This window comes from Hemicordylus capensis, chromosome 17 (genome assembly GCF_027244095.1).
Source record: "Hemicordylus capensis ecotype Gifberg chromosome 17, rHemCap1.1.pri, whole genome shotgun sequence".
NCBI classification, from domain to species: Eukaryota; Metazoa; Chordata; class Lepidosauria; order Squamata; family Cordylidae; genus Hemicordylus; species Hemicordylus capensis.
The window spans coordinates 6,392,363-6,419,414 of record NC_069673.1 but is presented as its reverse complement, the minus strand read 5'-3'; the positions used below and the strand labels follow the sequence as shown (position 1 = coordinate 6,419,414).

At 45.7% G+C, this 27,052-nt stretch overlaps 1 protein-coding gene across 10 annotated transcripts in view; it reads left to right on the top strand.

Annotated features, from left to right (window-relative positions):
* ASTN2 (astrotactin 2) overlaps window positions 1–27,052 on the top strand; it is a 582,654-nt gene that overhangs the window by 345,786 nt on the left and 209,816 nt on the right. For all 10 annotated transcript variants that reach the window (XR_008312700.1, XR_008312701.1, XM_053281796.1 and 7 more), the window contains one exon: window positions 23,415–23,565. Coding sequence is in view for 8 of the 10 variants with exons in the window: in XM_053281796.1 (XP_053137771.1) it covers window positions 23,415–23,565 (151 nt within the window). In the remaining 2 variants the exon portion in view is untranslated. The remainder of the gene's footprint in view (window positions 1–23,414; window positions 23,566–27,052) is intronic.

Here is a 27,052-nt window from a genome sequence, read left to right as displayed (position 1 = left end):
CAGGGTGGTGTATGTTCAGACATGAATCTGTCAGACATTAACCTCTGGAATAGAAATAACAGCTTCCGAGAGGTTTCCTAGGCGATTTACAGAGTTATTTCCCACAATGGGTGGTCCATACTCCTGTCTTAAATCCATGGATAGAGATTAAGATCTTCACCACTTGTGGTTTTGAAACTGGAGGCATTGAATGATTTGAGTCCAAAGAGTGGATGGGGGCAAAAATTAGCAGCATATATATTGGAAGATGAACGTAAACCAATTGTCATAATTTCACTTGAGGGAAATAAAGAAAGCATTCAGACAGTTTTAGGTCAATATAGTTTTGCTGTGCTCTTGTACAACTTGCCAAGATGAGCAACTTGCTAACATGAGCATCTATTAGTGTTGGCCTCTTCACACATTTCATTTTTCAAGAAAGCACATCACTAAGAATCCAAAATGGGTGAACAACAAGATATTTGAAAATATCTACATTATACAAGTGTCAGAACGCTCGTGTCTGCCACAGCCCTCTGCTGAATGTGTACTTGGTAGCAAACATGGATGTGTTGCTGGGTAGTGTGCAAAGCAGCCTGCAGTAATTTCCCACCACTGTTTTCTGTGAGCCAAATTTATACTTTGTGAGAGATCCATCCCTGGACCTGACCTTTGGACACATTTTTTTCATTAATTCAAAGCAGCCACAGGGAGACAGGTGTTTGGTTTGATCAGGGGAAGCATTCCTGGCAGAGCCAAGTATTGAACTCTCACACTTCTACTTTTCCCCTGATCTAACAACCCCTTTCCTCTGCAAGCTCTGTTTCTTTGATCAAATTAGCAACCCTCCCCTGCATTGTGGGTTCTTTGGAATGGAGAAACAGACATCAGGATATCCTATTATAGAGGTCTTGCCTCACGTGTGGGTTGACCCGAATTCCTCCTTATATGGAAGCCCTCAATGTTTTAACTTGGCAGTCCACACATTTGATGCTTTCCCTTGCTTCTCATTGTGTTCTCTCTCTCTTGGTTTAAATTCATCTTGTTTAATTTTTGGCCCCTGTCCCGAATCAGTAACATCTTTGTGTGTCTTGCTTTCTACCTATTAAACAAAATTATAGTGCTATAAAGCAAAGCCAGCTGTCATAGAAACAGTCTGCTGGACAAGGAGGGAAGGATGAGGGTTTGAGGTTAGGGGACTTGTTCAGAGAGGCACACTGGAGCTGAAAAGAGGAAGGTGCCAAAAGAGCTGCTCTGGGTGTTCAGGAAAGCAAAATTTGGCTAGCTGATGAGAGCAGTGGCAGGGATCCAGCAGGACGCTTGCTCTCAGAGCCTGGTCCATCTGCTCATATTTCAGATCTCTGCTCAGCTAGGGACTCACATGGCAAACAACTTTAGCTCAGGTTTCCATTAGTGAATTAGGAAGTGACCAATGGTACCTCCATAATAAATAAGCCATAAGAACTTAAAATTGAACTAATTATGCTCTTGCTGAGACGTCTTGATCTGCATTGGGTACCATATCTCTGTGTGTGTGATTTCTGACTCCCCCCCGCCCCGCCTCTTGTCCAGGTTTACGCTGGGCAGCATAGATAGGTTTCCCCCCTCTCTGCAGTCTTCACAACTCTGTCAAGTAAGTTAGGCCAAGAGTGAGTAAGTAGCCTAAGGTCACTCACTGAACTTCATTGCTTAGTGTTTGGCAGGGGCAGAGCCTGAGTTTGCTAAATTTAAGTCAGACACCCTAGTTACACCACCACTTTGGTGGCTTCCCAGTAAAAACACCTGAATGTTGAATACGGAAGGTCAACGGCACATCCCAACATGTCTGCCTTGGGGATTAAAGCTTAGCTGAATGAAAATCACGAGGTGGCCTAGATGTGTCTACCAGTGCTTTTAGTTGGATCACTGCCCGTAGGATAGATCTGCAGACATGTATCCAAAACCCTTGGTTGCTTTAGCACAAAGCAAGCACTTCTTGGAAACCAGCAACACGACATAGCACTGCAGAGGGCTTGAGCATGATGATCCTCTCACTTTGTGGCATGCGCGCCTCCTTGCAACCTGTGGAATCCCTTCTCTTTCATGCAGATGGCTGCATAATAGGTCCCGATTGGTTGTGGGCGCCTGGAGACTGGAAGTGATGAATGGGTATGCAAAAGAGAGGCAAGCAAATGGAAACATCCTCTTTGTGAAACCTATGGAGAACAATGGAATCTGTGCAAGAGCTGGTAGTGCTCATAAGCAGCTCCCATTCATTCAAATGCATTTAGCAAAGGAAAGATTTCTCATTGCATTCTGCCTGACACATAAAATACTTGTGCATCTTCAAAACAGAAGCTATGGTGCAAAAGCACTACCTTCTGTGTAGTATTGGCAAAATCTGGGTGGGTAGGTTTTGGGGGAAGGCTTGGTGTGGATGGGGAAAATGGGGGCATTTGCCTTTTCTCATATAGAAAAATTACGAGCTGTATAGATTATTTTAATGGCAGCATTGCCTCCATCTGCAGCTCTGCCATCTGTTCTTCTCCAATTATGGATGCAAAAAACAGCATGCTTCTCCATTTCGGCAGTAGAGAATAAAATATAAGTGCTATAAAAAGAATGCATATTCTTTGAACAATCCAGTTGGCACCTGGGTACGTATTCTGTGAACAGGGCATTTACACCTGCACTCCTTTCCTCACGCTTGAGGCCCCCATCAGTCAGGAATTCCCCCTTCTGAGATCAGCATGCTTTTAGCACCTGCCACTCCAAATTTCTACCCTGGTACAAACTACTATTTTTTGTTTAAAAGAGGAGAGAAAGAGATAAGCAGCTTGCTCCATGAAGTTGGTGTGTTGTGCGAGCTGGCTAAATTATTAATGCCAAATAAGAAAAGCAATTTTATTGCAGTTATGCTCCGCCAATGCTTGTGTGTCAGACTGAGGTGGACAGAAGGTCGATCAGGTCCTACTGGTGTGTGTGTGTGTGTGTATTGCAGTACATTAGCAAGGGTCACATTGTATGCGAGTCCTAGGAATGCTATAGATTTCCAAGTAAGGCATAGGAAATATGGGGAAATGTTGTGGGGAGTGAGGAGTGTATGCTTTCCCTAGGTGGCATGTGTTCCTAATTTTGTGGACTGGGGTAAGCGATGTTCACTAATAATAAGACAAAACTTAAAGAAATGGTTGTGTCCCACAGTCAAGAACCTGCGGGGCAGTCAAGGTTTCAGCACCCTGGAGAGCTTCAAGTTAGCTGCTTCTTCCAGTGCAGGCCAGAGTTGGAAGGAGAACTGAAATAATCCCAAGCTCAGGCTGCTACCCCTCCACTCTCTCAAGTCCCTCCTGGCCCATTACCTGTATTGGTACAGAGGCTTGGGAAAGTGTGGGGTGCTTGGTGTGGAAGAGGCTTGTTCATTGGGGAGCTCAGTGGGTGCCCATTCAGGGGTCTCCAGTTCCAGGGCTTCTGGCTCTGGGGTCTCCAGGCTGGAACTGAGCTGGGGCTGGCTCCCCCATCCCGATTGCTCCCCTTCCTCAAGGCTGGACTCGCTGCTGCTGGTCAGAGTAATGGCACCAGTAGTCTGCACTGTGTAGGATTAAATAGTAATATATTTTAAGAAAATAATTTGTTGCTGTGATGGAAACAAGTGCAATTTGTGCATTTATGACCCACAAACCACCTAGAAAGGATTAATCAAGCATTCAATGTGTTTAGTTTCTAACCTTATTTATTTGATAGATGTTGCAACATGAAACGCTAGGATGGCCCTTGGATTGACATAGGACATTATTTCAAGCACAAAAACACTGTGGACTTTGGTACTAAGACTTGTATTCTGTAGAATACCTGTTATTTGCACTTTGTGTCTAAGATAGATATTGTTTACACACTGCCAACTCATAACCAGATATTCTGTGGCAATATTGTGAGAGCGCATAAATTTCATTCTTGTCCTGGTGTTATGGACTGTGGTGTAAAATTCCAAGGTGCTCGCTAGGTTACCTGAACCAAAACCATCTGGCCTGGTTGGCTTGGCGCTAATTTCTTCTCTCTCATTCTCATAGCCTGTAAAACATATGCAATTGTTTGCGTTCAGCCAGGTCTTTGTGCAGCTCTGCTGCCTAGTTTTGAGTTGGAGTCCCTGACATGTTGGAAGTCAGAGAGAGATCTGTGCTTGTACATGCCAGTCATTCCAGTGTATGTATTTGTAAACTGCCTTTTCTCAATTGATCTCAGTTGTATGGCACATAGGGTGCAGGAAATTAGTATGATAACTGTATGTCAGCCTTGGGGAATCATATAAAATTTTAATTTAGGTGTGGTCTGCATGCAGCTTCATTCAGAAGAGAAAGTGAGAGGTGTGTTAAAGTTATAAGAAATAGACTTCACACTTTGAGGCTGCATCTATTTTGAGTTTTACATGTAATATATACATGTATATATTTGTGTGCAATGTTGTGCTTGAGTAACAGTGACGTCCTTTAAATTTATTATAGAGCCTGATTATTGGGGGCGGGGGGTATGGGAGTGCCAGTTTGCTGACGCAAATATACAATTCCAGCCCCAGATTAGTCTAGAAACTAATGTGGCCTCCAAGAACACAGGTTACATTTTTGCTTTATATGTAAAAGGTGGATGTTTTCTTATTTGCTTTGCAAAGCTCATTTAAAAACTGCTTGTAAGAAAAGCCCTGCTGGATCAGGCCCAAGGCCCATCTAGTCCAGCATCCTCCTTCACACAGTAGCCCACCAGATTCCTCTGGGAAACCCACAGACAAGAGTTGAGGGCATGTCATCTTTCCTGCTGTTGCTCCCCTGCAACTGGTATTGACAGGCATCGTGCCTCTGAGGCTGGAGGTGAACATAGGGAGCTGCCATATGCTGAGTCAAACCATTGGTCTATCTAGCCCAGTATTGTCTTCACAGACTGGCAGAGGCTTCTCCAAGGTTGCAGGCAGGAATCTCTCTCAGCCCTGTCTTGGAGATGCTGCCAGGGAGGGGACTTGGAACCTTCTGCTCTTCCCAGAGCGGCTCCATCCCCTGAGGGGAATATCTTACAGTGCTCACACTTCTAGTCTCCCATTCATATGCAACCAGGATAGACCCTGTTTAGCTAAGGGGACAAATCGTACTTGCTACCACAAGATGAGCTCTCCTCTCCTATAGCCCTGATACTAGTTAGCCATTGGTAGACCTGTCCTCCTATGAGTTTATCTAAACCCCTCTTAAAGCCATCCAGGCTGTTGGCTGTCACCACATCTTATTTATTTTATTTATTGTTGAATTTATATACCGCCTTTCATTAAAAACAATCCCAAGGCGGTTGACGCAGAGAATTCCATATGTTGATTATGTGTTGTGTGAAAAGGTCCTTCCTTTTGTCGGTCCTACATTTCTTGGCAATCAGTTTCATGGGACTCCTGTATCAGACAACCGTAGAAAAATAACAGGTGTCAGGATTCGGCTGCATTCTCTTATATGGCCGAGATATCTGTGTGCAATTTCCACCCACTTCTCCTGTGCATTGCTTTGGGTGGTAGGTCACTTTTTCCAACATGTGTCTCTGTCTAAGAGGCAATGTGGTCTTGGCTGATCCAGCTGGATAGTTCAGTATGTGACTTTTGTTCATAACTGCTGTCAGTTCTTGTTTAGCATTTTGATGCCACTTGTGTGTGCATAAAATATAACAACACGGGGAAGAGAGGAATTAGCTGAGGGAGAATGAAGAGATCAAAGTGCTAACTTTCAGTAACCTGTCTGCCATTCAGAAATGAGTGCTTTGCTGCCTGGCCACCCCCCACAGACACAGTTTTACTAGTTGGTTTTTCATGATTTGCAAAACGTAGACTAGGGGCGATTAATTATTGAGAAAAACTTGCCTCTCAATTAAACATGAAAGGCAGTGTTCTTGGCAAAAGAGCTCCTAGTTTTGTGACGGGTTTGTTCGGGAGGTCAGATGTGGATCGGAAATGCGGAGCTCCACTTTGGAGGGGCTGTAGAGTAAAGCATAGCTGCCATGTGTGCAGAGGTGCTCTTCTGGGCCGAAGTACAGGGCCTCCACACACCCTGGAGGCCTCCTTAGTCTGTCCTGGGTGGTCCTGGCCCGCGATTGTGTCAGGCAACTGAGCGTGGCCTCTGCTTTAGAGACAGGGAGGGGGAGTGGGGAAAGAAATATGTGGGATGGGAATATGTTGTGTATTGAAATGTTTCTGCTAATGCATAATTGCCTAAATATACCTGTTCTATATTCTTACATTCTTGTGAGTTAAGTTGCTGTTCGTGACCTCCGTAACCCACATGTTTAAAATATTGCATGTGCCACGGAGTGGTGGTGGTGGTGGTGGGGCTCCAAAGACCTTTAGGTTCAGCCTCCCAAATTACGTACGTGTGTGTGTGTGTGTGTGTGTGTGTGTGTGTGTGTGTGTGTGTGTGTTGTACTAGGACCCACTGGAGAACTGAGATTTCAGTGGCTTTTAATGGAGGAGGAGTCATACTCCTGCCCCCAAGAAACATGTTACATGGTAAATAACTGTGTGTGACAGCCAGTGTTGCCTGATGCAGTGGTCTTCAGTGTCTGTGGACTTGGGAGCAGCCTTTAATTCTGTTAACCAACCAACTCAGGACTCATTTCCCCCCTTTGTGATGCCACACGACATACCCCTTTTCTGCTCACCATCCTGTAACCTGGCTAGATCCTTAACACCAACTGCTAACAAGTTGGGATGGAGGCAGGTACGCTTGTTTAATCATGTGCCTTGTTGAGTGAAAGCAGAGGGCTGAGGGAGGATTTGGGGGTCCTTGGGTGAGGAAGTGCAGTACTCTTCCTCCGTAACTCTCCATGGTCAATATGCCCAAATAAATCCTGCCCCCACCCTCCACCAAGTCTGGCTCCATTACTGGAAATGAGCTGGCCTGGGGAGAAAAGTGCCAGGAGCATGGGGAGTGAGATTGGGCGGGGTGTGGTGGGAAGGATCACCTTTCCTCACAGATAGGCTTGCTTAAATGTTGTCATCCGGCCTTCCTACCCCTCTGCTTTATTTCTGAAGAAGATAGATGCATGATTCAGCAACCCTGCCTGCCATATCTCATTTGACCCCCTAGAGGAATTGTACACATGTGGGATGTTGTACCTCGTATACTAATTATCCGCTGGAGGCAGCCCTGAAGAGGAAGGGTGAGAAGCAAAGCCCTGTGAGGCGCTTGAGAGTCGTGGATGGGAGAGAGTTGCTTTCTCCTGGCATCTCCCTTCCGAAGCCTCCTGCCCCGCTCTCTTCCGAGTGCCTGCTCTCCACTCAGCGCTTTGGAAGAGGCTTTGAAAACATTGTTCTGTCTCCCCCTCCCACTTTCTCGAGTGTTTTGTTGTTTTGTTCTTGGTGCTTTTCAGGGTTCTTGCCTTCTATTCTGCATTAGAAATCCAATGAATAAGGGTAATAAAGAAGGTGCTAGGAACAATTCCAAGCTGCTTTGCTCCCCGGCTCTCTTAATGGGGACAAGTGGAAGTCTAATTCACAATAATAATCAGAACGCGGTGGGGCTCCATCATCCATTTTATCTCCACAGCTTTAAATACTTCACATGCATTAAACTGAATGGTGCCCTCCCCCTGTGACTTAGGAGCCTATTGATTAAGGCCTGCTTTAAAAAGTAAAGGCGGTATAGAAGCTGTTTGCCCAAATCCTTGAAGTGACTGGGGGCTTGTGCAGGCATTGTGTATATGTATTTACCCCTTGATTGCTGTGGTCTCCGTAGATTGTTAGGGCAGAAGCTCTTGTCGTTTCTTCTGCTACTATGAATATTTATATACCTCTCTTCAACCAAAGTTCACAAAGCAGATTGCATAGAAAAATGAATAATGCATACATAAGATGGTCCTCCTGTTCCCAAAGGGCTCACCATCTAAAAAGAAACATAAAGCAGATACTGGCAACAGCCACTTGGAGGGATGCTGCAATGGGGCTGGAGAGGGCCAGTTGCTCTCCCTCTGCTACATATAAGAGCATCACCACTTTAAAAGGTGACTCTGCCCGGTTAGCAGGGGTAACTGAGCTTTGAAGTTCCTCCAGAGCACTGTTAGTCCTTGTTAAACAAAAGTGGATCGATAGAGTAGAAACCAACAGCTGTGGTGAGTTTTTAGGTAGTGGCAGACCTACTTGGGTGGAGTATAGGGTGCATTTAGAACACCAGAGGGCGGGGGGAAGCGGTCATTGACCTCCGAGGGCAGAACGACGTCCCAAACCATGGTGTGTTGTTTGGGTGCAATGCCGGATCTGTTTGCCCAAACTGTGATTTGCAAACCAGCTTCGATTCATGGTTTCAGATCCTGGTTTAGAAGCTGCTTGCACACTGTGATTTCTCAAGTAGCTTTGGTTTGGACATCACAACAAACCATGTTTTGTCTAAACTAGATTAGAGATAGCTGTTGTTGTTTTTTACTTCCCCCACTTCTGTAGGGAACCGAGTGGAACTTGGAGTATTACCACTCACTGCCTCATATGTGCATGTTACTAATTTGTGCTATACCTTTGCACAGATTTTAATACTAAGCTGCTTTGAGATTCTGTCAGAGCAGGTGGCGCATAAATATAATGAAAATATGACCTCCACACCAGTGTTCCCTCTAACAGGGATTCCCAGATGGTGTTAACTACGACTCCCAGAATCCGCAGCTGCAGTGGCTTTTGCTTGGGGATGATGAGAGTTGTAGTCAACAACATCTGGGAATCCCTGTTAGAAGGAGCACGGCCCCACACATCTACCGTCGAAAGTGATGCAGTCCTTTCCACCACCTCATTCTGATGCTGAAGTAGTTCAGGGATAAGAAAGGGCTTTTCTCCCATGCTCTTTGAATAGGGCAGGGCAGAAATGTCAATAAACAGTCACATAATAGAATAGTCCTGCCCTCACCTGATTTCATTGCAGCAGGGGACACTCTTTGACGGCTCTGTAGCCTGCTGGTTAGAACTATGGCAGGAGGGAGGGAAGGATTTGTCTAAATGTGGGGCTGTGGATTGCCCCCCTGTGGTGCACCCCCAAACGCCACATGACTTTAATAGGGACCTGTTTAAAAAAAAAAAAGGCAGAGGTATTTCCTTGTCTTGCCCGATTACAGCAACAGCCCCATTCAGAGAAAGTTGTCTGTCAGGCTGACCACCGCTGTGCCAGCAGGAGCTGTCCTTCAGCTGGGTCGATCAACACGTTTCTGCCTTTTATGTTCCATGTGTAGGTTTTCCTCAGAACTTTCTCTGCATTCACTGAACGGCATGTTTAGGTCTAATTCCACAGCGCCGTTCCTCGTCTCCTTTTGTATATATCTCCATCAAATGGGTAAAGCATTTTTTGTGCGTCTGTGAATGCCCCCCACCCCTTTGTGTGTAAGGAGGGGTTGGTTGGTATCAAACTGCTTCCTGCTGTTGCCTCCTTGGCACTGATTGTACATTTATTTGTCTAGTATCTTTTGAAAGGAGGCCTTTGTATTCTGCGAGGCCTTTTCAACATTCTCTTGCTTGTTGGTGGGGGAAGAGAAACCAGCCCCTGTGCTATCGTAGGCTGTATGTCAGTTAAAACAAGACATTAAAGTACAGGGAGAGGAACAAGGCACGGAATATCTGTAGACGTCTTTCTGCCGTCGCCCTCCCTTGCCATGACCAGGTACCTGTTGCTAACACTCGAGGTGGGGAGCGGATCCCGAGCCTCGCGTTCTGTCTGATCTGTTTTGACAGATCTAATCAGGTGAGCACGGTGATGCCTCAGTCCCTACTCACCAGTGTGTCCCCTTGCGAATTGCAGTTCAAACAGAATATCCTTCACAATTACCTTGTCAGCTTGAAGCGGGGCTGATGGCTCTCTGAGCTTGACGAGGAGGCAGACACAGGTGAGCAAGCTGCTGCCATACAGAGTCCAGGCACAGTGAGAGGGGAGTGTTTCCTGCTGTGCCCATTCTGTTTCTTGCATTGGGCTTTGAGAAAATATTTAGATTTACAGCAGTTAAAAGAGGAGTCAAATGTGCAGAATTGCACTAGCGATCCATGTGCTGTAGATGCCGTGGATCCATGTGCTCACACGGCTTTTGATGTCCGCTCGGTTAATTTTAGATCCCACTCAGGGTTGAATCAGGTAGGCCCCACTTTGAATGCACTTGCACACACGCTGCCGTGATACTGCCACCCAGAACAAAACTCATTTTGCACACAGAAGAAGAAAAAAAATTAGAGAGAAAATTGGCTTCAATATGCACATATCCCCTGCAAATGGTTCCTTGTGGTTGGAAATGTGAAAGAATTCCTCCCACCACCTCAGTTTGGGGCTCAACTTTAGCAAGTTCAGCTCAGCCCATTCTACAGATAAAGAAGCCCCCCTCACCGAAATTTTGAACTTTCCTCCAAAGGACATTTCTGAGATATTTGGCCATAGCAAATACAGCTTGGCTATTTTTCCACAACTGCACTTGCTTCCTCCCCCTCCTCCCCTTTAAAAGTCTTTTATATGCAGTTGCATACATCTCATCTAATCTCACCAGATACTGGCACACTATAGCCAATAGTAGTCAATATGGCAACTGCTCCCCCCACACCCAACTGTACTGGTTAAACAACAACAGACACAAAAGTTTCCTGAGTGTCATCTTTATTGGAGTCGGCCACAAAAGCAATTTAACTGTAGAGTGGGATAGTCTTTCACCCTTTTAGAAAAACGGGACAGAGTTATCTATTTGTATTTTAAGGATAAACAATAATAAATAAGTGCCCAAGGCCCTGCAAGATCAGGCTCCAGGAACCAGTTTGGAGAGTGCAGGTGAGTTCGCAGAGCAGCCAGGAAACCCTAATCAAGGCCCGGGTCCCTGAGACGGAAGGATAAACAGAGTGGCCAAGCTAGACCAGGCAGCAAGTATCGGAGGCAAGTGAAGAGAAGTGAGCTGTAGGATATCACTGCATGCATCTGCTGAAGTGGGCTCCCATCCATTCAAGCATATGCTACACTAAATCTGCTCATTTTAAAGATGCCACGAGACACTTGCTTTAGCAAACTGATGCGGCTACCCTTCTAGAAGGCAATAAAAAGTGGGGACCTCTTTTCTTGAGAGGCTACTAACACTGACAGTACAATACAAAACAAGCTGAGCAGGCTGAACACAACAAGCTTGAAACTCCCCTGACACGTACAGAAGATTCTGGAGCTAAGGAGAAATGGGCACACTTCTGGCGGCCTAGATGAAACGCCAAACCCTCACCCGGCACATTAGAGGGAGCACTGCTTGGAGCTCCTCTCCTCACAGCTCCAGTTGCTCATCAGCTGCCATCTTATATTTCCCAGAGTGCCCTATTCAGAGTAGCATTCTGCAAAAAGAAAAGAGAAGAGAGCTCTCCATCGACTGCCAACTTCAGAGGGAGGCTCTCGGAAAGCCAGCCCTCCATTTTCCATCACTGCTGCAGTCCGTGAAGACCCTTTAAGAGATGGCAACCAAATTTACCACCAGGGCGCACACTGGAGAAATACAGCAGCTGCTGGTGATCTGATTAAGAATACTGACCTTAGCATTTACATGGTGGTGGGTGAGGTGCGCAGGCTAGCAAGTATAGTGGCAATAATAAAACAATATTAATCTGCTCAGAGAAATTGCTTAATAATGTTTTTGTTAAGATTTTTAAGCTATGCATCACCTCAAATTGGAAACAAACCCTCTGTGGTTATGAAACAACTTCTCCCCCTTTTCTAACTGTGTGAATGCAGTGCTTGGCAAATGAGTTAATTAGTCTTCAATTACTAGAAATTACTATCAGTGGCTAAATATTGCTGTTCCAATTAGATGTTGAATAGGGCCATCTTTTGGCTGCTGTTAATAATTTGAGTTTTTAATAAATATGCCACTGTGTTGTGGTCCCATGCAGAACATCCGTATTTGCAAACATCTGAGGGCTATTTAGGAACATAGGAAGCTGCCTTATATCATTGGTCCATCTAATTCAGAATTGCCTGCACTGACTGGCAGCAGCCCTCCAATATTTCAGGCTGGAGTCTTTCCCAGCCCTGCCTTGGGATGCCAGGGATTGAATTTGGGACCTTCCAGGTTTGGGGGTGAAAACTTACTAGGTCTCACTGTTCCTACTAAACAGAAAAGTTCAAAGAATGAAGGCAACTGACAACCTAGTCCCCTAAGCTCAGGGGTCAGGAAGTTGGATGCAGTTGCTCATTAGATGTTGAGAAGGGCCAATGGATCATTTCAGACATCACACCAAAACGTTGTGAAGGAAACTTCACATTGTAAATTAAGACTGGGCCAAAAGTTCTCATAAGAGAATGTTTTCTCAAACTTGGCTTCAGGGACATAAGAACAGTCCTGCTGGATCAAGCCCAAGGCCTATCTAGTCCAGCATCCTGTCTCACACAGTGGCCCACCAGATGCCTGTGGGAAGCCCACAGATAAGGGCATGCCCTCTCTCCTGCTGTTGCTCCCCTGCAACTGGTATTGACAGTAGGGATGAGCCTGGACCGTTCCAGAGGCCATTCTGAAGGCTTCCGGACCGGTACGGACATGAGGGCGGTCCGGCGGTCCAGCACAGGTGTGTGGGGCTCTTTAAGGGCAGGGGAGGGTGTACTTACCCCCCCTGCTGCGTTTCCCCCACCGGCGCGTTCGTTTTTATAAGCTTTTGGGGCGGCAGGATACCTCCCTGCCGCTCCTTCCCCCAGTCGTTGGCAAAAGGCTTCAAAAAGCCTTTTGCGCGTGCACACGTCACTCGCGCACATGACACAGAGATGTGACGTGACTGGTCATTGATCAAAATAAAAGCTGATTCTGATTCTAAGAACGAATGCGCCGGTGGGGGAAACGCGGCGGGGGGTGGGTAATAACACCCTCCCCTGCCCTTAAAGAGCCCCCCACACCTGTGCCGGACCGCAGCTCCGCGGTTCCGTGCACATCCCTAATTGAGAGGCATTGTGCCTCCGAGGCTGGAGGTGGCCTATAGACACCAGACTAGTAGCCATTGATAGACCCTGTCCTCCATGAATTTGTCTAAGCCTCATTTAAGGCCATCCACGCTCGTGGCCATCCCCACGTCCTGGTGCAGAGAATTCTATAGATTAATTATGCGCTGTGTGAAAAAGTCCTTCCTTTTGTTGGTCCTAAATTTCCTGACCTTCAGTTTCATGGGATGGCTCCTGGTTCTAGTGTTGTGAGAGATGGAAAAAATTTTCCCCTCTGTCCACTCTCTCTACTCCATGCATAATTTGCATAGGGAGCAAAGACTAGGAAAGACTCCTACTTGAAACTTTGGAGAGCTACTGCCAGTCAGTGTAGACAGTACTGAGCTAGGTGGACCAATGGCCTGACTCAGTAGAAGGCAACTTCCTATGCTCCTTGACCACATCCCTGCCTCGTTTTTCTCTGCTTGCTTCCACCTCCTGTTTCGACATCCCTACAGTGGCAGTGCTATCTGTAATCCCAGAGGCTTGGTACTCCCTTTAGGATTAGAGTGATGTTTCCTGCCCTCACCCTAGGAATGCTGGGAGAAGAAAGGGACATCTCCCCCCATCACTGTTCTGCTGGTTGGTGAACCTTGTGGTTCAAACAAACCAAAGTAGATTTGACAAACCTCCTCACTTCTTTCTTAGAAGCTTAACTCTGAACTCCTGAGCTGGGTTTAGGGGAGGAATTGTGAAACACCAGAGCAAAGCAGTAAATAAGAATCCTTAGTTAGTACATCCCAACACTCTTTGAATCCAGCAAGTTTCTTATCTCCTCACCAGCATCCAGAAGAGACAATTCATATCTAGCAGTTAAGACCAAATACAAAATACACATGCTGCACATCTTATTTGAACGGCGCACACATGTATTTTTAGTTCTCTGTCTCTTAAAAAGAATACGTTATAGAGGTGACCTTCAAAGATATGTTCCTCCACATATTTTAAATAGATAAGCTGCTAAAAATAAACATGTTCTCAGTCCTGCTATCCCGTTGTGGTTTGTGTATTTTAATATTTGGATGGCATAATGCTTCGAAGCTGTTCTCAGAATTGTGTTCTAGCTAAAATGCATTTATGTCCAGTTCATAGCTATTTTTTTAAATGGTTAAATCTTTATAGGTTATTTTACACACAATAGTACATAACAAAAATATATAGTTTACAAGTATTTCAAAAGTATCTGAAACCATAGCTTATATTTATAACATGCCTAGTTCTCACTGAGGTGATAATGTGAACTTTACCTGCTTTGGGAAGTGGGGATTGACTATAGGATGGAGACAGCAGGCAGGGATGGAAAGCAGGGGGAAACTAAATTGATTCAATAATATTAACAAAAATCCCATTTATTTGTTAGCTTTTGCTATCCAGAACGTCACTCTGTATGTTCACAATGTTCACATATCCTGTGTCTTTCTGTTGTGCTTGGTGCACACATCTTCTGTTGATGGGTTTATTTTCCATTTCTGAAAGTGTTGTAATCTCTCCCCTCCACAAGAGCTCTGTGTAACCACCGTATTTCATGTTTATTCAATTCTGATTGCTTATCCATCATGAAAAAAGAGTGTTATTCTGTTCCACTATAATTTAGGCAGGAAACAAGAGATTGATTTGGCACGATTAGACACATGGACAATCCTAGTGCACATGGAAAAGACGTGCATCTTTACAGTTGCTTAACCTGCACTCATCTGATTTCTGAAGCTCCTAGTGTGCTGTCGAGTCGGTGTCAACTCCTGGTGCCCACAGAGCCCTGTGGTTGACTTTGGTAGAATACAGGAGGGGTTTACCATTACCATCTCCCATGCAGTATGAGATGATGCCTTTCAGCAGCTTCCTAGATTGCTGCTGCCTGATATAGGTGTTTCCCATAGTCTGGGAAATATACCAGAGGGGATTCGAACTGGCAACCTCTGGCTTGCTAGTCAAGTCATTTCCTTGCTGTGCCAGCTCCTAATAGTCATCAGTTCTTATCTCCAGTTTGTGTTAACCTTAGTGACTTTGCCATGGAGTTTGTAATCCTTTATGCCACTTAACAGTAGTTTATTGTCTTAGCAAACTCTTAAGCAAGAGTCGTGAGTTTTATCACCCCACCGCAGGCTTACTTTGAATGTGTGATCTTGTTTAAAGGTGTCACCCGCTGTGAAATTGAACATGCTGAATGGTGCAGTAATTGCGTACCATAAGAACCACCATGAGCTGGGATGCAAGACATATAATTTACAGAGAGTTCTTACTGATAGAGCTTATCATGTATATCCAAAGTCATGTGCATAGTCTTAAACTTGCACAAAATTCTTGGTTGCCAGGGAGACCAATGAGTTGGCAGCAGATGGACAGAAATTCTTGTTTGCACTTGCCTTGGTTTTTGACTGAAGTGGGAATGGTGGTTGCTGGAAAAAGACAACTCGGCCTAGTTAGTGGATTGCTTGTGACTCTGACTGGTGACCCATATTTCGGCAGTAATATATCTGTGGGCCTTGACATGTGCACTATTGGGTTGCATGGACCCGTGTTAGGATAGCATGCGGTAGGGCTGCCGCCTATGATTGGTGAAGATGAATCAATTTAAAAGTGCAATTATGGTTGATTCAGAGGCATCCCCAATGGCTCAGGTTTTCTCAACAGTCCCGGAAAAGGATTGCCTTCCTGTGAATGGAGTGGGGAGGAGGGGCTTCAATACACTTTATTTATAAAAACTTCCATCTTAGAAGAGATATTCTCCTTCTCTTGTATGGTGGGGTTGCATTTTCTGAGATGGCACCTGCTGCAACACTATCTAAAACTGACAGGGGTCTCGTTCTTTCTCCCCTCTTCAGAACTATTTGTGTTTTGTCATAGCATGTGCATACAAATTTACGTAGATTTGATCAGTTCTACTTGATTATTTAGTGTAGGCTTAATCAGCTTGATAAATCAAAACAATCCTAATTGTATTATTTGATCAATATTGCTTTAACTGGCCTGTGGCTCTAGAAGGCAACCTTGCATGCAATTGTGGCATTTTGGGATATTTGCCAGAAAGTTCAAGAATCACTTCTTTGTCTTAGATGTATTTGTTTCCTTTGAATTTTAGATTTTTTCCTACCACCACCATCACTGCTGCATCATGCTTTTGAATGTCCCTTTGTCTCAAAAGTAGTGGGGACGTGGACAGAACATCATCCTAAACTATTTTTTACTGTTCTGGTAGCTCCAGGTCTTAACACTCACATCAGTTTCGGAGGATGAATAGCCCGGGTGCGTGTGCGGCTGGGGGAGTCAGTCATGTGACTTGCCTCTGGGTGCCCCCCCCAAGGCAGTGGGCCCCCAGACAACTGTCTCCCCTTGCCCTATTATAGTTACGTCCCTGATTAAGACACATGAGCCCAAAGTCTCATCATCTCCGCTGTGGGTCCTTAGTTCCCAAAGTGATTTTCCTATAGACTTTGCAGTCGTTGACAGAATCGGAGCCTTCTCTTCATTCTTTCTTAAATTAATTTTCTCTGCCCTTCTGTTTGCTGAGATAAGGTTGGAGAAGCAGCTGGTGCAGATTGAGGCCTTTTGAATTGCTGGCGCTCTCACTTCACGGTCCCTCTACCTCCCCATATCTCATCTCCCCTCTCCCCTTGTACCGACATTATAGAGTCAAATCAAAGAACTCATTTTTCTGCACAGATGGTTGGCTATTCAAGGCAGCATCACTTCCTTTAAGGCATCTTTGATAAATCCCCATTTGCACCAAGTTAGGGATACCTGAGTTGGATTGACGGAAAGTTGGGATAGAAAGGAACCGCAAGTGTCTTCTTTGAGGCGGCATCACATGGAAACTCATCCCATCATATTAAGCATAGGCCCTCCTTATAATGGATATAGTATCGGGTTGTCATGTCAAAGACTGTGGTTTAGTTCCCTTGCTCAGCCATGGAGTCTAGAGCAGGTAGCTTTGAACAAGCTTATGATCTCTCACACATTTTGTTTATAGTTGTTTATCCTACCCTTTATTTCAATCCAACCTTGTGCGGTAGTCTAAGAGCAAAGACCGTGACACATTTGGGGGCAGTGTTTCGAACCCAGATGTCCAGCAGCCAGTCCCCGTGCCTTACTTCCTGCACCCGTCCATGCTCTGGCCCTTCAGCAAGCCTATGAATGCATAAAGCAAAGGTGCCCTCTAGGCTACAATGCCTATGAGTGAGTATCGGGCCCAATAAAAACCCCTGCCTCCCAACCAGCCCAGCAGACTGATGAACTTGCTGTATCAAACAGCCGCACAATCTCTCCTCTCTCTGCCTCCGCCAGTCACCAGCCCAGCTTCCACTATGTGTGCCCTCTGGCTCTCTGTTTTTGTCTGCCTGATCTGGTACCTGGCCTTGCCCTGGGCTAATCCCCTCCTTCTGGTCCCTGCTCCTTTCCATAACGAGCACTGTAGCCTGTTTGAGCTTGTTCAAGGCCTGACAGTGAGAATAATTGTCCTAGGGTCACACAGGCAGATTCATGGTTGATTTGAACCTTGTTTTCATAGTCTTAAGTCCAACAGTCTAACCACAGCTGCACCATGCTGTCTTGTTCGTTTGTTTGTTCATTCATTCATTCATTTATTCATTCATAGCTCCTCTTCCCCAAATTCCCTAGGGACATAAAAAAAGGCAAGAAGAACAATGGAATAAGAAAAAAAACACATTATTTGTAGCTTAATCCCAGTGAACAAAAGACCCCCTGAATTAAATGATGCAACAACAGTCAATCAACAGTCAACCTGTCAAATTAAATGATGCAACAACAGTTGCAAAAGTGATTGAGAGTGATTCCTGGGGAAGAGAGACTTTCTTTGCAACTGTGAAGTCTAGAAACGCCGCCCCCTCCCCAAACAAAAATGTCAGTTTTCAAAAGTTTTGTTCAAACGGAAATCTCTCCTAGGGACCAAAGTTCTGCAGTCTATAACCCTGATGTTTTCACTGTATGCTGTTGAGATTTAATCTCAGATGGGTGGGCAGGGAGAAGAGGAGTATTTTAAGTATCTCCTTTGAGTGAAACTGACCTTAAGGGCATGCATTAGGAGCACAACTAATCTGCATCTGTTAGGCATGCTTCTTCTCAGCATAAAACCAAGCATGTAATTCAAGCTGACAGGAAACAATGAGATGTATACATACGCTGTGGGAAGCAGCTGTGTGGGTGGGCATGGAGGAGCATAAATTGGCCCCTTGCTAAGCAGGATCTGTCTTGGTTTGCATTTGGATGGGTGATTGCATGTGAGCACTGTAAGACATTTCCCTTAGGGGATGAGGCCCTAGCTCAGTGGAAGAACATCTTTGTGTTTGCATGCTGGAGGTCCCAGGTTCACTTCCTGGCAGTGTCTCCAGGTAGGGCTTGGAGAGGCCCCTGCCGGAAACCTTGGAGAGCCATTGCCAGTCTGCGTAGACATTACTTAGCTAGATGGACCAAGGGTCTGACTCAGTATAAAGCAGGTGATGTCTTCCTGGACTGACCATAGAACAAAACTATGAGATCTTGATAACTGAAGTATCCAGAAAGCCTTATTTGTAGAGCCTTTTGTAAAGAGATACTCCATTTCATTTCTAGTTGTTCATCTCATAGAGCTGATATGGCTACCATTGTTATAATTAGGGATGTGCAAATTCATTCAAGTACAAATCGATTTGTACCCCAAACTAGCTGATTCGGGCAATTTGGAGACAGAACAAATCCCCCCTCTGGTCCATTGACTAGATTCAGATCCAGATCGAATCACGCCAGATTCGATTTGAATCAATTCGAGATTCGGATTCCTCCTATTAATTTCCCCTGATTCCCAGTTTTAACTTTTTTTAAAAAGCTAAGCTCTAGCCCTTATAGAAGTGGAGCTATGGAGCAAAATGTGTGGTCACTAATTTTTCAAGTGTTTGGATTCTTTGGTGTATAATAGGTTTTCCTCAATGAATCCCTATGAGGATTAAGTGCTTAGACTCTTTGGTGTCTAATAATCTTTCTTCATAATCCCTATGAGGATTCATTACACACCAAAGAGTCTAAACACTTCAAAAATTCCCAAAATATAAACTGAGTACCCAGTGGCTTGCAAATTGGGGGGTAGTTGGCAGATGGGATGCAACCAATTCCCTACCCCCACTGAAACATGGGGTCAAAATGAACAGAAGAAATAAAGGTGGGTAATGAAGACACAAAAAGAATCTAAACACTTCAAAATAAAATCCTAAAAATAAACTGAATATCCCTGTGTGTGTGTGTGTGTGTTTGTGTGTGGCGGGGGTGCAGTTGACACATGGCAGTTGACAGTTGGCAATGCCCAATGACAGTAAAAATGAACAGAAGAAATAAAGGCGTATAATGAATCCTCATACGGATTCATTATGAGGAAAAGTTATTAGACACCAAAGAATCCACACCCTTGAAAAATAGTGACCACACATTTTGCTCCATAACTCCACTTCTACAAGGGTTAGAGCTTAACTTAAAAAGAAAAAGAAAAAGATTAAAGCTGGGTATCCATGTTAGGGTTAGGATAGGGCGACTTTGAATCCCCATCATTTCCTATGGTGGAAATATACAAAATCAGTAAAAACTAAAAAAGAAATTCATTAAAAATCAACCAAGTGACCCACTGCCTTGAAATTTGGTTAGAAGGTGGCACCCATGGGGTCCTACCCACCACCACCCAAATTTGGTGCCCCTAGGACCTTTATAAGTAGTCTGAATCTCTCTGAACCAAATCAAATCTGGGGTGATTTGGCGGAGCAGATTCGGACACAAAACGAATCAAGGGTGATTCTATTAGGGCACAAATCAAATGGGGGGAAAAACCAATTTGTGTGCATCCCTAGTCATAATTCTGTCACCACTATGGGTCTCTTAAAGCAGAGGGACCCATCAAGATTTTGCAAAGCCCTCAAATGCTCATTGAGTCAGGGAACTGCTTCTTAAGGGAGCATGAAAATGGAGACTAAAAAAAGGGGTGCGTCATGTTTTCTCTCCCTGTGTGGGATGTGTGAATGCACTCCTGAGAGAGGAAACACTGAAGTTTGACTTTGCATGTGTCATCAGTTGTGTTCAGGTTGAGAGAGAAGAACATGTAATTATCCTGGTGTCATGTGTGTTCTTCAGGTGCTGCAGTGTTTGCCATACAGACAATGCACAAAACAATTTAGCAAAAACCCTGCTTATTTTATGTGATATAGTTACAATATCCTGCTTTAGCCTGAATTCGTTGTTTTTTGTCTTGGCCATTTTCTGGAATTGCCTGGCAGTAGTGGGTAGGGAAGAAGTGGTGACACCGTAGCAGCTCTGGAGATTATAGGGGGAGGACAGGTAGAGATGCACAAGGCCAGAGAAGCTCCACTTCCTACAGCAGCATTTCTGGCAGGGCCACTGTCGCATACATTTGCGGAGAGATGCCTTGCTGCCAGAAGGCCTAGCTGCTTGCTCTATCCATCATTCTGAAGCCCCAGGGCCAGCTCTCGGGTTTCTCAGCCAGGTGCAGGATGCCTCACTGGTATGACGTGCGTGGGACCCTGGAAAACAAACAACCCTTTCGATGGTCCCTGGGGCTGGGCATGTGCCGAGATGCGGAGGCATCAGCGAGGAAAAGGCCTGCAAGTTTCCCCCACTTGCACATCAATCTGGCACCCGTGAGCTCAGTGACTTTGCTGGGAGGACCTGCCAGTTGTCTCTATCCCGAGCAACCTTTGTTCTCCGCTTCCTCTGGGTACGGCCGTCAGTCCTCCCTGTTTCACTGTCATCTGCTCTTGTCAGACCCTCATGTTTAAATAATAAACACTCTAACGTATCAAACATCTTGGTAGAAGAAACCTCCTTGATACAGAATAGTCCCCCCCCCCACCGCCCCCTCTGGGGCAGAGAGAGAAAGAGCCAACTTAATCTCATTTGGAGATTTGCGTGTCCCCCCGCCCGCCATTCTCTTCTCTTTCCTACTCAGAGACATCTATATTTAATATGTTTAACGGAGGATCCTTCAGACTTGCCAGCCCTCCTTCGGCTGTTTTGTAACAGCGGCAACTTGCTAGTTGCTTGCTTTCACTGAGCCGGTTGCCCCTCCTTCTGTCTGACGGTTGTCAACAAGAGCTCCCGTGCATCCAAGAGGCAGAAAAGCTCCCCCTTCCTCTGCTTTTCTCGTGAGTGCTCCACCTTTCTCCTAGCACAGCCTGACTGTTTGGCTTGCTGTCCAGGCTCTGCTTCCACGGTGGGGAAGGGGGAGGGGGAAATCTGCAAGAAAAGAGATGTTCAGAATCGCATCAGAGCCCTGCTGGATCAGACCAAAGGCTCATCCCACATGCTGCTCCCAGTAGTGCTGCAAGAGCTGGAACTAGGTGCTTCTAGGAAGCTGACGAGCAAGGCATGAAGATAAGAGGCCTCTGTTGTTGCCCACTCCCCAGCAACTGGCATTCAGAGGTATAGTGCCTCTGAATTTGGAGGCTCTGCTTAGCTGTCATGACTAACAGCCATTAATTGGCCTGTTCTCCTTCATCATTTTTTCTAATCCCCTTTGAAAGCCTCTACATTACTGTCCATAGCCACAACTTATGACAATGAATGTCATGAATTAATTCTGCCTTGTTTTATCTGTCCTGAACCGACTGCCTGTTCATTTCATTGAAAGGCCCTGGGTTGCAGTATTATGGGGGGGGGCAGGGCGGGGGAGGCCACAACAACAAAACTCTGACCCCCACCTAAGATCCAGCAGGGCAGATTATAGGATAGAGTACCCAGCAACATCCCAGGGGACGGGAAATAAACCTCTGTTGTGGCCATTGCTGACCCATGAAATTTTGCCTCCCTGAAGCAGAGAACCAAATGGTACGTCTATGAACGTACACATGTTTTTGTGTGAGTGACTATACCTGCATTTCATTTTAAAAGTGAACCTGAATGCAGGCTCTCACAAATGCAGAGGAAAAGATAGGGAGGGTACTGCTATATGTGGGTTGAATATATGTGAAGAACTGTATGTGCACACAGATAGTGTGTTGAGCATAGGGTGAATGGGGCTCTTGATATGGTCTCAGTGCAAATAGATATTGGAAAACGATTGTTGCCTTGGTGGTGGTCTTATGGACCTGCGTTTAGATCTTTCCCTGTGGATTCACTGGATGCAGTACTACAAGTCAGTTTTGCTTCGTTTTAATTCATAGAATAAGGATCTTTGTGTCCTATTTCACAGGCTTATTTATGGGGCCTAACATGAATAGTTGTGCTGCTGTTCTGTTGATTTGGCAGTCTTAGTATGAGATCTGCAGCGTGGCGTGCCAGAAGACTGTACCAGTGCTATTAACGCCGTCGCTCCTTTACTTGGTGTGCTTGCAAAGTAAAGGACTCTAGCCACCATGCGTCTTCCTTGCTCAGGTTTATGTGATAAGAACAGAAGAACAGTGGTGCTGGAACAGACCCAAGGCCTGTCGAGTCCAGCATCCTGTTTCACGGCTTCCAGCACACTGCAGGCACATGATATACTGCCCCTCTGGTTGCTTTAGTAAGCGTGATTGATGCCTCTTCTTTTAGATAGGTGCAAGGTGATTCAGGGGGATTCACTTAAGGCTGATCCTAAATCCCTGACAAAATTTGTCACCCCGTTCTCAGGTGGCAAAATGAGATTTCTGCAGTTTGGGAACAAAATGGGCATGGAAATGACCGGTGACGTTAGTGGCAGTGCTTTGGCTGGTGGCCAGCATTCCCCACCTCCCTGCCCACAAGAATGCTTCCTGTGAGTGACACTGACATGACTTAGTGTTATTCAGAGGAGGGTTCTGCAGCAAAAAGTAGTGACCCCTGCCCACTGGTAGCCACCCCCGCCCCTGGTGGCTGCCCTTTCGCCAGCTTAGAGCAACATTATGTAGTGTTCTTCTAAGAGCAGTTCTAGAAAAAAGAGAAGTCATTAGAGGCAAGTGAAACTCTGCTGGGCTGTATCTGCAGCCTACATGTTGTGACCGAGGTCAGAGATGGGTTTACCCTTGGAGTAAATTGCTTGGAGTAAATTTTTAAGGTATAACATGTGCAAAAACTCCTAGGTGATCATTAGGCTGAAAACCTGTGTAAGCTGCTTTCTCCTTTCATTCTTCCTAAGTACAAGTGAGTGATGCTCTTGTGTTGGGACTGTACCACTCCAGCCTGCAAGAGGGGGGTCACACAACTGAATGCTTTTCCATACAGTAAGAGTTTCCTGTGTGCAGAAAATGAGTATGTTGGGCAGTCCTCTGGTTGGGAACCCCCTGAATTGCTATCATCATAGTGCAGAGAATGGCTCTGTAATGGCAGAGAATCTAATACAAGACACACTCCCCCTCCTTGCAGTCTCAAGTAGTACAGCCCAGATAGCTGACCACCTTGGTGAGAACTAGACCATCGACATGGGGCAGGGGATGTCTTGAGTCTTTCTACAGTGGTAGCAAAACGCACTACTTGATATTGGTAACGCTGTTGCCCTGAAACGCTGCTGGAGTGCCTACTGAGCTGGTTTTAACGACTCCTTTCTTCTCCAAGGGAAGAAGCGATGCTGTCCACCTACTTTGAGACCATCAATGACCTGCTGTCCTCCTTCGGACCAGTCCGTGACTGCTCACGCAACAACGGGGGCTGCACCCGCAACTTCAAGTGTGTCTCAGACCGCAATGTGGACTCGACGGGCTGTGTGGTAAGTATGCTGCTGACCTCTTGGGAGAATCAGTGCATGGTGACAGGTGCTGGAAAGAGAAATGCTCGGATGTATTTATTTATTTATCAGGCAATCAATCATATTTTTATACCACCTGATATGTACATCTCTAGGCGGTGTAAATCCTCACAGGATTTGCCCGTTAGATGCAGGTCTGCTTTAGGGATCAGCGGATTATCACCATCCTGTGCTGTCATGTAGTATTGCGCCATTCGAATGGAAACGCAAAGGTGGCCTGGAAACAGGCTGACAGATGGGCCTGCTTGGTGGAGTCGCTTCACACAGACAGATACCATCTATGCACATGGCAGTGTTGCAAAGGGTGATCCTCCCCCAGTTCCCTCTCAGGAAGAAAAATGTATGGTCCAGATTGGCTTTCAGAACAGTTGAAATAGTTGGGATGTGCTTCCATCCAAGTACTGGCAATACGAGTACCTACCTTCTCTATGTTGCTTTTTGAGTGTGCAAAGCGTTTCACATGTGCCATCTTGATATCATCCTTACAGCCCCCACTTTTTAGGGTAGCTAAGAATGATCAACCCCCCCCCCACCTTGCAAATGGCAGGGAGCTGATTGGAGTGGCTTGCCTAAAGCCACCTCGCAAGTAATGTCAGAGGTGAGATTTGAAGCAGGGAAGCTGGATCTCAGCCTCTCGGCCATCATTCTAGGCTAGCTCCTTCTCTGTGCTTAGGAGATGCTGGCTCTTAGAGGGCTCTGTGCAGCCACATTGAGGGCCTGCTCAAAACAGCTTTGAAAGCTGTAGACAAGGAGCTGGTCCTTGCCCCTCCCTCCCTCAGAAGGTCGGATTCTGCTCAGCTGGATTGGAATGACCTCACACATGATCCAAGCTCTTCCAAATTTTGAGAGGAAGAATTCAAATCATTTCTGAGCTAGCCAGAGGTGAGAAAGTTGGGCGGTGGCGCGGAGGGCTTGGCCCATCACTGGACCTCTTTCCCTTCTCCAGTGAGTCTTTCTTGCCCGCTCGTGTCCTCTGTCTCAGCAAGAAGCAAACACTGTTTTTGGCTGTTGGAGATGTTTGTCCACACACTGATTAAAAAGTCAGGCTGGAGTGGAGCTGTGTTTGCTAGGTTATTAGGGATAGTTAGGCTGCCAATACTACCTGAGTGTGTCCGAAGAACTTTATTTTCAACCCCCAGGACTTCCTGTCTCCTCTCCCGGGGTTTGTTTGGCACTTTGTCCTGCAACCAGAGGTGCCTCCCCAATATTGTCAGGGGGAAATGTGCTTCTGATTGCCGTGTACCACCTGAGGAAAGTGTCAGTACAGTGCCGCCTTTAAAAGGCAGGCTATATAATGCAAGAAACCATTGATAAAGGGAAGCCTCTTACCTCTGTTTCTGTTGTATGGAGCGGTGGTAGTGGAAATGGAAATCCATATCATTCAGCAGCCAAACCAAAAAAAAAAAAAAAAAGTGCCGAAACCGAAAACCAGACTTACCCCCTTTCCACATAATGATTGGTTGTGACAGAATTGTCAGGAGACAAAGCACACCTGCAGCAAATGTCAGGGGACCGGGCAGGGGCAAGATCAACAAGAGCATCCCTTCCCATTGTAGCAGGGAGTTACCCTTATGAGCCTTAAGGTAAGGTAAAGTGTGCCATCAAGTCAATTTCGACTCCTGGCGCCCACAGAGCCCTGTGGCTGTCTTTGGTAGAATATAGGAGGGGATGACCATTGCCTCCTCCCACGCAGTATGAAATGATGCCTTTTAGCATCTTCCTATATCGCTGCTGCCTGACATAGTAGCAGCAGGGATTCGAACCGGCAACCTTCTGCTTGTTAGTCAAGCATTTCCCCACTGCGCCACTGAGGTGAGCCTTGCACCAGCACAAACCCACACCTGAATTATTGCACATGAAACCTCCTTCTAATTTAGGGTGGAAGGCTTTTTTTTTTTGCTGCTGTAGTTAAACCTAGGGGACAGAACCCTTGCCACGCTACAGCGGATCACCCAGCAATCTACCTTCTGCCAACCCGTGCCATAAACTACCTGCTCCCGCCTACTGTGTTTGTGGGGTGCCTGCTTCTGGTATTCAACGCAAAGCAGATGCCTAATCAAATATCCCCTTCCCTCTGGTTTTAACGTCACAGCCGTGCTTGATATACAGCTGCTTGAAGCACAGTCTCTCACTTTGTTTCACACTGAGGCCCCCACATCATTTCCTACAGAAATGAAATTTGGAATATCACTTTCCTTCCTTGTCCTGGCACCTACACGGTGCTGCCTGTGATAGGGCTGGAGCAGGGAGAGAAACAGCTTGTGTGTGTACTCATGCACGTATGTGTCTGCGTACATACAGAGAAGAAAAAGTGTTTGGGTTTGCCATCTGGTCACTTTTATACCTGCCTGGCTGTTTCTTTCCTTTGCCACCTGGCTATTATTTTTAATCTCTGCTTCAGCGCTAGACAGAAGCCATTTAAATGTGCATTTCTAAATATGCTTCCCTCGACAACTGCAGTGAGCATTTCTCTCTCTACTCATAGAGGCAACAGCCCTCTTCGTTTTACAGGAGACGTTTTGAGGACAGGGAGAGAGGCGGCTCAGGAGCAGATGGAGTCCAGGCAGCAGTCCTTTAAGGGCAGTAGCTCTCAAACATCAGCGAGGAGGGAGGACTATTTTAGATAGTAACACCCCTAATAAAGTATGGAACTGGAAATAACCATATGGAATTGGCTGCCTCCAAAATGTGTTGATGGCTACTGATGTATGTGGGTGGCTTTAAAAGGGATTTATTGATTTACTTATTATATTTATACGCCACCCCAAAGTTCTGTCTCTGGGCGGCTTACAACATAAAACCAATTAAAACAGACATAAAAACCTTGAAACCCTTTAAAGCTACAGGTCTAGTTAAAAAGCTTGGGTGAAAAAGACTTCTTAAAAGTTGTCAGAGATGTGGAGGCTCTTATTTCAGCAGGGAGCACATTCCAGAGTCTCGGGGCAGCAACAGAGAAGGCCTGTCCCTGCTAACTGCAGATGAAGCTCTCCAGATGATCTCAATGGGCGGTGGGGCTCATGGCAAAGAAGACATTCTCTTAAATACCCAGGGCCTAAGCTGTTGCAGGACTTTATGGGGTTATATCCAGCATCTTGTATTTTGCCTGGAAACTTATTGGTAGCCAGTGTAGATCTTTCCATAAAGGAGTAATATGGTCTCCTCAAGATGACCTGGAGACCAACTTGGCTGCTGCATTCTGTACCAAATGCAGTTTCCAGACTACATACAAAGGCAGCCCCACATAGAGCATGTTGCGATAGTCAAGTCTGGAGGTTACCATCAAATGTACCATTGTTCTGAGGCTGTTTATCTCAAGTAACGGATGCTGCTGGCATACTAGCTGAAGCTGATAGAAAACACCTGAGACACCAGGGAGAGGTTTGGATACAGAAGCACTCCCAGACTATGTATCTGTTCCTTCTGGGGAAGTGTGATTCCATTGAGAACC